Here is a 14,319-nt window from a genome sequence, read left to right on the forward strand (position 1 = left end):
CTTCTCTGTCTCAGTCTTGCTAGGGATTAAACTATTGATAGGAGAAACTGTAAGTTGGCTGCTGTGCAAATGATCATGCTGTGTCAATGCCAAGCATGTTTTCCACTCCACGCAATCCTTTCCTTTGACAAGCTTGTAATAAGCTGTGGTTAGGGTCTGTACTTGTTGGATATTGCTGGGTATGGAGTCACTGAAAACTCTCAAAAGGAGTTGGTCAAGTCATTGGAGGTAGGTGAGCTAAAAAGGGCCAGTAGAGCTTGTGGTGTGACCTTGAGGTGTCGGAGGAATTTCCCAGGGTTTTATCTGAAAGATTTTTCTTTGTTTTTCCTAGAAAGTTGTATGGCTATTGGGGAGAATAGTGTGATGAGGCCGAAAGTGTATGTAGGTTGCAGCATTTCAGCATAGGGCCAGCTTTCTTTCTCGTCATTTTCCATAAATTCCATTTCTGATTCTCAGCCTATATCACAGGTAATGCAGAATCGCATCTCTGAATTATACATCTGTCAGCTTAATTGCCAAACCATTATTTTGCTTCATCATTTGAAACCATTAACAGTTCTGCATTTTAACATGTAAAACATAAATCAAGGCTTTCTATTGATTACTGTAGATTACTGCAATGATCAGTAACTCACCTCGGATTCTCTGACAGACATGAACTTGAGAAGAACGTGTTTAAGATATTCAAAATTTATCTCCCTGGAGTCATTAAGATCGGAATTGTTTACAACTGTGGTGGAATTATTGAAGCTGGCTGGTGGTTCAAAGTAAGATTTCTCTCGAACTTCGGCAGGCTCCAATTCTGGTTTCATTTTCTTTAATTGAAAAGATTTCGTATGCATCAATTAGAATGCCATTTTAAAGAAAAAAAAAGAGCTTTCCCGAGCTGCCAATAAAATATTGCTATTTCCTTTGTTTGCTGTGTCATGTTCAGAAACCCATTATTGTGTTTATGAGTTTTCAGTTACAGTTATTGGAGGAATCTAATTATGTAGAATTTCCCTTAGTAAAATTCAAACTGCACAGGCATGCTACAAAGGCTGAGACCTCCGTGTGTGTGTGTGTGTGTGTTTATTTGTTTGTACAGGGCTAACGCTGGAGTTTAACCAATTAAAACAGCACAGCATAATACAGAGCAGTCACTGCCCAGGTTCTCATGTGAAGAATGCGGACAAAGTAGTTAGTGCTAGGGCAGCACGGTGGCACAGTGGTTAGCATTGCTGCCTACGGCGCTGAGGACCCGGGTTCGAATCCCGGCCCCGGGTCACTGTCCATGTGGAGTTTGCACATTCTCCCCGTGTGTGCGTGGGTTTCGCCCCCACAACCCAAAAGATATGCAGGATAGGTGGATTGGCCATGCTAAATTGCCCCTTAATTGGAAAAAATAATTGGGTACTCTAAATTTAAAAAGTAGTTAGTGCTTAAACAAATACAATTGTTTTATAAAATTTCTCAAATAAATTTAGAACAAGATATGCTTGATCTGATCCCATTAATGCATTGCCAACATTGCCACACTGGTAGTAAAGGGCAACATGGTAGCACATTGGTTAGCACAGTTTCTTCACAGCTCCAGGGTCCCAGGTTCAATTCCCGGCTTGGGTCACTGTCTGTGCGGAGTCTGCACATTCTCCCCGTGTCTGCATGGGTTTCCTCCGGGTGCTCTGGTTTCCTCCCACAGTCCAAAGATGTGCAGGTTAAGTGGATTGGCCGTGATAAATTGCCCTTAAGTGTCCAAAAAAGTTAAGTGAGGTTACGGGGAAAGGGTGGAAGCATGGGCTTAAGTAGGGTGCTCTTTCCAAGAGCCAGTGCAGACTCGATGGGCCGAATGGCCTCCTCATGCACTGCAAATTCTATGAATATGAAAATTTCTATGAAAAGTATAAAATTCATTTCACCTAAAAAAAACCTTCATTTGTATGAACAGATGAAAAATGAAAACAAAGCAAGTTAGTTCGAATTCATCAGATTCAGCGAACAGTTTACAATGGGTAAACATTAGTCCCATCAATTTGAACCATATGTGAAAGAAATTAAAAATAAGGAGTAAAAAAAGAAATTACAATGGCAAAGACTGCAGATGCTGGAAATATGAAATAAGAACAGAAAATACAGTATCTGTGGAGAGGGTTTCAGGTCCTGAAATTGAATTGATCTGAAACGTTGCTCTCTTTCTCTCTCCACTGACATTGCCTCAACAGAAACTAAATTGGGGTCGTTAAACACCAACGATGAGCTTCTTCTTATTAGCAGAATTGAAACTAGGTCATGAAAAGCATTAGGAAAGTATTCTGGGAACAATTCTCCAGACAATGCTATTTCAGTCTCAGGTTAAGCTGCAGGCATCTGCCAACCAGTTTAAGATGGTGCATGTGTAAAATGTGTGCGTGTGCTTCTGACCCATTTTCTGGTTTAATCTATTGAAAAGAAAAATCCTAATGAATTTATTTTTTAAAAAATAATTTAAAGCAAAATCTTTACCAGTTCTTTCTGTAGTGTCTTTTTCAATTCCGTTAGCCTCTGCAGTAGTTGTTTAATAGTCTGAGGGAGGAAATAATATAAAATCTAAAATCTGCAGTGATGATCACTTCATCATTTTAAAATAATTTTGATTTAAGATTCTAACAAAGCAACAAAATACCAAGGAAATCATCAGCATATATCCTAAATTTGTTGGGTCACTGACTGAAGTAGATTGTGTTCATAAACCCACAGAATGAGAGAAGAGAGAGTTTAATGAATCCTCACCCTAACCAAGACGTGTTGGCACAATAAGCGGCGAAGAGGTGGCAAACTAATAACTCTCTGGGTGAGATTTTCCAAGGAATCAGCAAAGGCTGATGGCGGGTGGAAAGAACGGTGTTGAAGCTGCCAATAAGAAGGGCGACTTTCTCCGTCATATAGTTCCAGACTTTGAAGAAAAAACTTAAAGGGGTGTGTCCCACAACATAGTGCTGTCACAGCAGCCTCTGATACACCCACCTTGCCAGAAACTTAATCAATCAAGGATCGGGGCGTCAGTTTAAAGGCCACCCAACGCAAAGGTGTTTATCCTGGAACACTCCCAGGGCTCCCAGAGCGGTCTGCTCGCCAGGTGCATGCTCTGGGAGACCTAGTCGGGTTTGATGTTGTTACTGCCATCACACTGACACGGTGCATTTTCTGATGTTGGGGGGGGGGGGGGGGGGGAGAGAGAAGAGAGACTGAATACCCTACGTTCAACTGGGGGGGACGGTCATGCACTTAGCAATGTAAATAAACTGCCAGATGCAAGTTGGAGAGGAAAATCCCAATCTCTGTCATTACCACAGGAAAGCACTATAATACAATTATCTTTATTAGTGTCACAAGTGGGCACATGAACACTGCAATGAGGTTACTGTGACAAGCCCCTAGTCGCTCCGGCGCCTGTTAGGGAACACGGGAGCGAGAATATGGAATGTCCAATTCACCTAACAGCCCATCTTTCGGGATTTGTGGGAGGAAACCGGAGCGCCCGGAGGAAACCCAAGCAGACATGGGGAGAACGTGCAGACTCCATGTGACAGTGACCTAAGCCTGGAATCGATTCCTGTCGCTGGAATAAACTGCTGTATAATAAATTTTAAAAATGAGTATGTGTCCCATCATAGGTAGGTTATTTAAGTAATGGCAAAGCTGGTAAATCCTGCTCAAGCACTTCCTAGAGAAGAAGTCAGAGCCAGTAATCCTCGGCTGCACTCAGACACTTTATATAGAATCTACTGGGATGAGTAACATTATAGTGATATTGCAGGGCTAGTAAAGGTTCAGAGACACGAGTTTAGTGGAATTTAAAGCAATTCTCAGTAATGGTGACCACGAGTATTGTAAAAAACAATCTGGTTCACTTGTGCCCTTTAGGGGAGGAAATTTGCCACTTTTACTTAGTCTGCCATGCACGTGATTTCAACCCATAATGTGGTTGATTCTTAACTGGCCTTAAATGACCTAGCAAATCATTCAGCTACATCAAACCACTACACCTTTATTCAAAAGGAGTGATCGGCCAGTTAGCCTAGCATTTGTCAGAGGAAAAATGTTAGAAGCTATTATTAAAGATGTTATAGCAAAGCATGTGGAAAAATCCAAGGTAATCAGGCAGAGTGAATGTGGTTTTGTGATAGGGAAATCATGTTTAACCAATTTATTGGAGTGTAAAGGAGTCTCCTGTGCTGTGGATAAAGTGGAACCAGTGGATGTTCTGCACTTAGATTTCCACAAGGCATAAAGTGCCACATCAAAGGTTATTGCAGAAAATAAAAGCTCATGGTAGAGAGGGCAACATATTGGCATGGTTTGGCTGGTCAGGATGTAACAAGTGGTGTGCCACAGGGATCAGTCCTGGGGCCTTTATATAAATGACTAGAGTGGCACGGTGGCACAACTGTTAGCACAGCGGCCTCACAGCACTAAGGACCTGGGGTTTGATTCTAAGATTGCACATTCTCCCAGTGTCTGCGTGGGTTTCCTCTGGGTACTCTTGCTTCCTCCTACAATCCAAAGATGTGTAGGTTAGATGGGGTTACAAGGATAGGCTGGGGAGTGGGTCTAGGTAGGGTGCTCTTTCGGATGGTTGGTGCAAATGCAATGGGTCGAATGACCTTCTTCTGCACAGCAGGGATTCTAAGATTCTATGAATTGGATGTAGGGACCAAAGTTATTGTTGCAAAATTTGCTGAACACAATGATAGGCAGGAAAGTAAATTGTGAAGAGGACATAAGAAGGCAACAAAGGGATACAAATAGGTTAAGCGAGTGGGAAAAGATCTGGCAAATGGAGTATAATATGGGAAAATGTGAAATGGTCCATTTTGGCAGGAAGAATAAAAAATAAACTTATCTAAGCGGTGAGAGATTGTAAAGCTCAGATTCTGGGTGTCCTAGTGCATGAATCACAGAAGACTAGCATGCAGGTAATTAGAAAAGCTAATAAAATGTTATAGTTTGAGGGGAATTGATTTAAAAAGCAGGGAGGTTATGCTATTGTTGGACAGGGCACTGGTCATACCACATCTATGTACAGTCTCATTATTTAAGGAAAAATGTAAAAGCATTAGCAGCAGTTCAGAGAACGTTTACAAGACTAATACCCAAATTGGGCAGGTTACATTATGGGCAAAGGTTAGTCTTGTATCGTCTGGAGTTTAGAAGAGTAAGAGGTGACTTGATTGAAACTTTTAAGATTCCAAGGGGACTTGACAGAGTGAAGGTGAAAAGGATGTTTTTTTTCTTGTTGGAAAATCTAGAACTAGGGTCATGGTTTAAAAATAAGAGGTCCGGGGTCTGAACGGTGTCTCTGATTTGGCTGGGAGGAGTGAGATCTGTTGGGTAGTGTATCGTGGCATGAATTAAGTATCCTTGGTTCACTGGCTCCTCTATACGAGAATATACACTGCCAAGCCATGCCTTGTACCAATGGCGACATCCTGTTGTCTCCCTTCTCCCATTGCTTGGAGGTATTGGAAGGCTGAGTTAGGTTTTTTTCTTACCCCATAAGGGTGGCATATTGTGTAGCTTTCTCTTTTTGGCCTTATGGCGGAGGGTGTGCACCATAGGGCCATGTGCCCATGGCTTTATCTTGGTGCCCTCTACTCTTTTTGGCAACCTTTCATTTTTTGAATGAAGGGAGACACTGCCTATAACGTTTGACAATGTAAACCAATTGTATGACTATTTGCTGATCTTGTGATATATATAATGTGTCTCTTTAGAATTTTTTTTCTATAAATTTATCCAAATCTCTTTTTTTCCCCCAGTTAAGGGGCAATTTAGCGTGGCCAATCCACCTATCCTGCACATCTTTGGGTTTGTGGGGGGCGAGACCCACGCAGACACGGGGAAAATGTGCAAACCCACATGGACAGTGACCCGGGACCGGGATCAAGGCCGGGTCCTCAGGGCCGTGAGGCAGCAGTGCTAATCGCAGATTTATTTTTGTATTTCTTTGTCTTTACCTTGGGGTTAAAGAAATACTGACTGGATCCTGCAGATGAACAGGCAGATCTCATATCTGAGAAAAAAAAAAGTTATAATATGTGATTGGTGCCTCTGGTATAATTGGAGTTGGGCAGGTCACTATCTGTGTCGAGTTTGTACATTCACCCCGTGTCTACGTGGGTCTCACCCCCGCAATTCAAAGATGTGCAGGGTAGATTGGCCAAGGTAAATTGCCCCTTAATTGGAAAAAATTGAAAAAGTAATAATTGGAGTTGGGGGAGGTATGTTTTGGTGCACGCCCAAATGGGGCACGAAAATCATTTCCTAGATTTTCTTTGGCTGTATGGGTAATCGCTAGGCGTGAATGTGTACCATTTTAACATGGCTTTATCCTCTTTTTACAGGTACTGCGTGTCTTTGATATGTATGTCCCTGTCAGGCAGGGAAGAGATGGTCGAGTGAGGGAACCATGGTTGACAAGAGAGGTTGAATGTCTTGTTAAGAGGAAGAAGGAGACTTATGTAAGGCTGAAGAAACAAGGTTCAGACAGGGCGCTGGAGGGATACAAGATAGCCAGGAGGGAACTGAAGAAAGGGATTAGGAGAGCTAAAAGAGGGCATGAAAAATCTTTGGCAGGTAGGATCAAGGAAAACCCCAAGGCCTTTTACACATATGTGAGAAATATGAGAATGACTAGAGCGAGGGTAGGTCCGATCAAGGACAGTAGCGGGAGATTGTGTATCGAGTCTGAAGAGATAGGAGAGGTCTTGAACAAGTATTTTTCTTCAGTATTTACAAACGAGAGGGGCCATATTGTTGGAGAGGACAGTGTGAAACAGACTGATAAGCTCGAGGAGATACTTGTCAGGAAGGAAGATGTGTTGCGCGTTTTGAAAAACTTGAGGATAGACAAGTCCCCCGGGCCTGACGGGATATATCCAAGGATTCTATGGGAAGCAAGATATGAAATTGCAGAGCGTTGGCAATGATCTTTTCGTCCTCACTGTCAACAGGGGTGGTACCAGAGGATTGGAGAGTGGCGAATGTCGTGCCCCTGTTCAAAAAAGCGAATAGGGATAACCCTGGGAATTACAGGCCAGTTAGTCTTACTTCGGTGGTAGGCAAAGTAATGGAAAGGGTACTGAGGGATAGGATTTCTGAGCATCTGGAAAGACACTGCTTGATTAGGGATAGTCAGCACGGATTTGTGAGGGGTAGGTCTTGCCTTACAAGTCTTATTGACTTCTTTGAGGAGGTGGCCAAGCATGTGGATGAAGGTAAAGCAGTGGATGCAGTGTACATGGATTTTAGTAAGGCATTTGATAAGGTTCCCCATTGTAGGCTTGTGCAGAAAGTAAGGAGGCATGGGATAGTGGGAAATTTGGCCAGTTGGATAACAAACTGGCTAACCGATGGAAGACAGAGAGTGGTGGTGGATGGCAAATATTCAGCCTGGAGCCCAGTTATCAGTGGCGTACCGCAGGGATCAGTTCTGGGTCCTCTGCTGTTTGTGATTTTCATTAACGACTTGGATGAGGGAGTTGAAGGGTGGGTCAGTAAATTTGCAGATGATACGAAGATTCGTGGAGTTGTGGATAGTGAGGAGGGCTGTTGTCGGCTTCAAAGAGACATAGATAGGATGCAGAGCTGGGCTGAGAAGTGGCAGATGGAGTTTAACCCTGACAAGCGTGAGGGTGTCCATTTTGGAAGGACAAATCTGAATGCGGAATGCAGGGTTAACGGTAGGGTTCTTGGCAATGTGGAGGAGCAGAAAGATCTTGGGGTCTATGTTCATAGATCTTTGAAAGTTGCCACTCAAGTGGATAGAGCTGTGAAGAAGGCCTATGGTGTGCTAGCGTTCATTAGCAGAGGAATTGAATTTAAGAGCCGTGAGGTGATGATGCAGCTGTACAAAACCTTGGTCAGGCCACATTTGGAGTACTGTGTGCAGTTCTGGTCGCCTCATTTTAGGAAGGATGTGGAAGCTTTGGAAAAGGTGCAAAGGAGATTGACCAGGATGTTGCCTGGAATGGAGAGTAGGTTATACGAGGAAAGGTTGAGGGTGCTAGGCCTTTTCTCATTAGAACGGAGAAGGATGAGGGGCGACTTGCTAGAGGTTTATAAGATGATCAGGGGAATAGATAGAGTAGACAGTCAGAGACTTTTTCCCCGGGTGGAACACACCATTACAAGGGGTCATAAATTTAAGATAAATGGTGGAAGATATAGAGGGGATGTCAGAGGTAGGTTCTTTACCCAGAGAGTAGTGGGGGCATGGAATGCACTGTCTGTGGAAGTAGCTGAGTCGGAAACGTTAGGGACATTCAAGCGGCTATTGGATAGGTACATGGATTAGGGTAGAATAATGGAGTGTAGATTAACTTCTTCTTAAGGGCAGCACGGTAGCATTGTGGATAGCACAATTGCTTCACAGCTCCAGGGTCCCAAGTTCGATTTCGACTTGGGTCACTGTCTGTGTGGAGTCTGCACATCCTCCCCGTGTGTGCGTGGGTTTCCTCCGGGTACTCCGGTTTCCTCCCACAGTCCAAAGATGTGCAGGTTGGGTGGATTGGCCATGAAAAAGTGCCCTTAGTGTCCAAAATTCTATGATTAACCTAGGACAAAAGTTCGGCACAACATAGTGGGACGAAGGGCCTGTTCTGTGCTGTATTTCTCTATCTATCTATCTATCTCTTTTTGAAGGCTTGTTGAGTTATTTGTAAAAATGGAAAAACTAATAAAAATATGTATTAAAAAAGGATCACTCATAAAACAGATGAGGAGATTTTTCTCTCTGAGGGGCATGAATTTTTGGAACTAAAAGTCAGTAGAAGTAAAGTCTTTGAATATTTTAAGGCAAAGCTAGATAGATTCTTGATCAACATGAAAGGTTAACTGGGGCTAGGCAGGAAGGTGGGGTTGAGGTTACAATCAAATCGGCCACAATCTTATAGAATGGTGGAGCGGAGTCGAGGAGGGTTCCGCGAGTGCCTATTCCTGCTCCTAATTCATATGTTCGCTAGAGAAGTTAAATAAGAATAAAACCAGACAGACTACCCTGCATCGGCCGATGCATCTGAAATAACAAAGACACATCCAGTCCAGCTGACCCTGCAAATCATCCGCACTAACATCTGGTGACTTGTGCCAAAATTGGGACTGCTGCCCTACAAACTAGTCAAGCAACAGCCTGACATAATCATACCTACTGAATCGTACCTTATAACCAATGTCCCAGATGCTTTCATCACCATCCCAGAGTATGCCTGGTCACATGGGCAGGGCATACTGGCCAGAGGTGGTGGACAGTTTGGAGGGAGTGGCCCTGGGAAACTTCAGACCCCATGAATCACATGACATCAGGTCAAATGCACAAACCTCATCTTGATTGCCACCTAACTCCCAATCCTCAACTAATGAATCAATGGTCCTTCATGTCGAACACTACTTGAAAATAATAACTGAGAATGTGCTCTGGGTGGGGACTTCAATCACAGCACCTGTCAAATTTATCCTTCCAGGTGGTAGAAGTTGTAAAGGCAGCAAATCCATTGTGATCACCACCACATGCAAGTTCCCCTCCAAACCACAGGCCATCCTGATTTGGAACGATATTGCTGTTCTACTCATATGTCTTAGCTTTTCCAAACAACAGTTGCATCCTGTCCAACTATCATGGAAGGCAGAGGCCTTTTCCATCTGTGAAAAGTAAATAGCACGTGGACACTTCCCAAGAGGAAAAGAAAAGATCGGGCAAAAACTTGGAAGATGGAGAACAATGTTGGAAACTGCGAATTTGTCAGGAAGAATAGAACAACAAAAAATGGCCCACTCCTGCTCCTATGTCCTGTGCTCCTATTCGTAATAATGAAACCTACAAACTGTAGTAATCCAAAGAATAGATTGTAAACAGAAAAACGTGTATATTTTAACTGGCTAATGACAAGAATATAATTTGTAAGTTAAATGGTTATAACGTTAAAGAACGGTAAACTGTTCCAACATTTTTAAAAAACCTAAGTAATCCTCTGCATATGAGCCTTCTAACATGTGGAGAGGTTGTCACAGAGTGATGCAACTTACAAACTACGTGATGTATACATTTGTTGTGTAGCTAACCTTGTTTTTCTCTATCAACTGCTGCTCCAAATCTTGGTTGACATGCTGAAGTTGCAAGGTATATGCGACCGTCACCTCTCCATTCTGTCCTTTCTCATCATTTTCCGAGGGATGTAACTGTCCATTGAGGGCAGCCACTTCTGCTTCTAGATCTTGCACCTGTCAGGAGGAACTTGCATTTCTTTAATGGTTCACAGGTACAAAGTTATGTATCCTGATGGCCAGGACAGAAAATACACAAAAGACGACAATAAATATTTGAATAAATACTTTCTTACAGGAGGGAAAAACAACCTCCTCTTTCCACATTACAAAAGCACATTACTTCAAATCTAATTCCCGAAAGGAAAGTGAGCACCAGGTCTTTATTTTCCAAGTCAAAAATAATACCAGCCTATCCTGGGCTATCCTATCCTTGGCTTCAACATTGCTTGGTTAAGGAATCTGCCAGTGTTCTTGACCACTCCTGTGAGATGTCTGTGCTCACTTTTGAAGAATGGCCACTAAGGCAAAGTATCATTGGATGACAAGGCTATCGGACCATATTAGTTAGTCAAACTCCTTCTGGTGAAATAAGGAGCTAGAAATGGTTAGGAAAACTGCCAAGTTTTAAAAGCTCACCAAACTGTAACTGACCCTTGATCAAAGCCACTGCCTTCAATGTTTTTCATACCATGTAAAATGACCTTCAGATAACAGCGCTCCACATTGCTCCCCTTATACCAGCCCATTTAGTTTTAGAGAAATCTGCCATTGGTAAGAAGTCTTTCTGGACAACCCTGGCTGCTGCCCATATTGTGAATAGTGGAGAAAGGTTTAGACAGAGGATAAATGGATAAATCTAGCAGATTCTAGATAAAGGCTGGGCTGTGACCACTGGGACTCATAACTGGAAAGTATTGCAAAACAAATTTCATGAAGTAAAATATGTTAGATGAGTTCTAATAGCCTGTGTTACCTGTTGATGCCTTATGACCTTCAAGGAATAGCAATACTGTCTTACTTTCATTGATTTCCCCACTTCCAAGGGGACATATCTGCTTGCAAAATCAGAGTCTTTGGCTACAATAATGGCATTGGGGTCAGCCAACGCATTGAAACAGGTCAACGTGCTTGTTAAAAGGTATCGATATAATCTTATAGTGTCCCGGTTAACCAGATAAAGTAAAGTCCTGCCATTCGCAGGGCTTACGTTCCCGCAAAATCTCACAAATGGCAAAATTGTGAACGATAAACATGGTTTTCAATGATAGTCAATTTTTCTTCGGTAATCACTCGCTAAAGAGTATGATTTCCCACCTAAGAAATGTCACGTTACTGGTTATGGGTTCTGTGGGTCCTCACATGCCTGATGAGCCATAACCTAGAGCTGCATCTTTGTCCACACACTTGGCAGGTGATTCCAGGAGGTGGGATCGGTCCTTAGACTTTGCTGGTATTCCTGTCTCAGGGTTCTTTCCGGGCCTCCTCTTGCTGTCAGGTGCCCTCAAAGAATTGTGTTCCTTCAATCAGGAGGTTCCGCTAAGTAGGTCTCCCAGGCATTGATGACTATGTTGCATTTCCTGAGGTAAACCTTCAGGGTGTCTTGAAGTGCTTCCTTTGTCCTCCTCTTGTTCAGAAGCCTTCCTTGGGCAGTTCGGACACTGGCATCCTAAGCACATGGCTGACCCAGTAGAGTTGGTTTTGGATGAACATAGCCTCGATGCTGGTACTCTTGGCTCCTTCACGGACACCAATGTCAGTATGCCTGCCCTCCCATCTGATGCAGAGAATCCTCATGCAGCGTTGATGGTATCTCTCCAGGACCTTAAGATGGCATCTGTATATCGCCCAGGTTTCCGAGCCCTATAGAGTGGAGAGGATGACTGCCTTATATTCGAGGATCTTGGGGTCAGCACGATGTCGTAGTCAACAAAGGCTCTCATCCTTAGGCGTCTGAATGAGTTGGTTGCAGATTTGATACAATGTTGGATCTCAACATTGATGTCAGCCTTAGAGGAGAGGTGGCTCCAGATATGGGTAATGTTCCACTTTTGCGAGGGTTTCTCTGTTGGAGAGAGGGACTGGATCTTTCCCTGGGGCAGGTTGGTAAAAGGTTAAGTTTTTTAAGTTTTCCGTCGACCTTGTAGATGATGTCCACTCCATTGGGAAGCTTGCTCTTGACAAGGTGATGGATGGTGGTAATGAAGATGAAGAGGGTGGGGGCGGTGACACATCCCCGCTTGACTCCAGTCTTGACCTCAAAGGTTTCTGTCTTATTTCCGTCAGTGAGGACTGTCGCCGACATCTTGACATGGAGAAGTTGGAGGATGCTGATGAATTTCTCAGGACAGCCGGCCTTTGACAAGATCTTCCATAGCAGTTCCCGATTGACTGCTTGCTCAGTTCGTTGAAAGCCATGTAGAGTAGTTGATGTTGCTCCTGGCATTTCTGTTGAAGTAGTTAAGCAGTGAAAATCATGTCCGCTGTTCCACAATTTGGTCAGAAGCCACACTGGCTTTCCAGAAGGATTTCTTTAAAGACTGGGAGAAGGCGGCTGGCGAGGATTTGGATGATGAGCTTCCTGGTAATGAAGAATAGGAAGATTCCTTGGTAATTCCTACAGTCTGCTTTGTCTCCTTTCTTGAAGATGATGGCGATGACAGCATCCTTGTGGTTGCAAGGGATTTCTTCCCAGTCCAGATTTTTAGCAACAGCTGGAGATAGTGGGTGATCTCTTCTCCTCCATGTTTGAAAATCTCTGCTGGCATCCCGTCCATTCCTGCGGCGTTACCATTCTTCATGCATTTAAAGACAGCTTCGGCTTTGTCCATGTTTGGTGGGGGTCCAAGATCATGTTTGATGGGGAGTTGCAGCATTTCCTCAAACATGATTGTAACATGGTTTAGGAGTTCTTTGAAGTGGACCTTCCATCGAAGATCAATGTTATCTCTGTCTCACAAGAGGGTCCTTACTCCGCACTGGTTTGAGGCCACATATTGGATCCATATATTGCCTTGGTGACACTGAAGAGGCCCCAGGTCTCATGCTAGCCAGCGATGAGTTGCAGCTCCTAGATTTCTCAGTCCATTTCCCTTGTTGTTCTTTGTTACCTCCACCGTGGATAATTGATGAGCTCTCCTCTTTGCCTTGCTGGTTATGTGATGTTGTCAGACGCGGAGAGCTTACCTCTTCTTGTTGATGTCTCCTGGTCTTGCAGTCAATATTTTCTTCACAGCCCTGAGAGGATCAGTTCAAGAGTTCTATAAACGGTGGCAGCCTTTTCTGGACTTCCTGGCTCAAAGATAGGTATCTTGGTCAATAGCAGCAGCAACCCGGGCAGGGGGGCGGGGGGCGGGGTGGGGTGGTGGTGTGTTCCTTATTATAGTTTCTAGATTTTTTCGCTACGGTTATGTAACTTAACATTGTGTTAACTTAAGTTGTTGTCAATATGTTGGGTTGTTCATTGAGGAGGGGCGAAGGTTCATGATTGTTGTCATTACTGTTATCGTTGATATTTTAGTATGGTTTGATATTGTTGTATAAATTCTAAATTTTTCAATAAAAATTATTTAATAAAAAAAAAAAATATTTTCTTCACAGCTTGAGAAGATGGCTGTCTTCAGCTCTTCCCAGTTTTCCCCATGCCATTAGAATAGACATCGGAGATTTTGGAGAAGACTTGTTGGAAGTTCACTAGCATGCTTGGCTCCTGAAATCGCTCAACGTTGATCTTTTTTCTGAGCTGCTTCTTCATCTTTGGCTACTTCTGGTGGAGTTTGATGGGCATGGTGGATCTCATGAGGCGGTGGTCTGTCCAGCATCCATTTGCACTGGTCATCGCTTTGGTGAAAAGGGCATCCTTTTGGTCTCAAGATCAGACAATGACAAAGTCAATTATATGCCTGTGCTTTAGAGTGTGAATGTCCCCAGGAAGTCTTGAAAGTGGCTTTTTGGCAGAACAGTAGGTTAGTGATCGCAAGCTGGTGTTCCGCACATATGGTGAGAAGGAGAACCCTGTCGTAGTTGCAACCAACTCCTTCCTTTCCAGATTTGGAAGTCCTTACCAACCCTGGTGAAGATCTTATCCTCCTTAGGAATGTTGGGTGTCCAGAGTGGAGTAGAATCCTTATTTGGACTCATAATTGGCAAAAGTTGGGGTTGGGGCATAGGGACAGACGACCGGTGCCTGCTGATTCTTCGCAAGTTGTAGATGGAGGGTCATGAGGTGCTTGTTGACCATAGAATTTACAATGCAGAAGG

General features: G+C 43.5%; 1 protein-coding gene across 5 annotated transcripts in view; it reads right to left on the reverse strand.

Moving 5' to 3' along the window:
• Positions 1-14,319, reverse strand: part of golga1 (golgin A1) — an 81,265-nt gene that overhangs the window by 2,651 nt on the left and 64,295 nt on the right. For all 5 annotated transcript variants that reach the window (XM_038781887.1, XM_038781886.1, XM_038781888.1 and 2 more), the window contains 3 exons: positions 10,078-10,236; positions 2,482-2,541; positions 636-815 (listed from right to left, as the gene is read on the reverse strand). In XM_038781887.1, coding sequence (XP_038637815.1) covers positions 636-815; positions 2,482-2,541; positions 10,078-10,236 — 399 coding nt within the window. The remainder of the gene's footprint in view (positions 1-635; positions 816-2,481; positions 2,542-10,077; positions 10,237-14,319) is intronic.

Source organism: Scyliorhinus canicula, chromosome 21 (genome assembly GCF_902713615.1).
Source record: "Scyliorhinus canicula chromosome 21, sScyCan1.1, whole genome shotgun sequence".
NCBI lineage: Eukaryota > Metazoa > Chordata > Chondrichthyes > Carcharhiniformes > Scyliorhinidae > Scyliorhinus > Scyliorhinus canicula.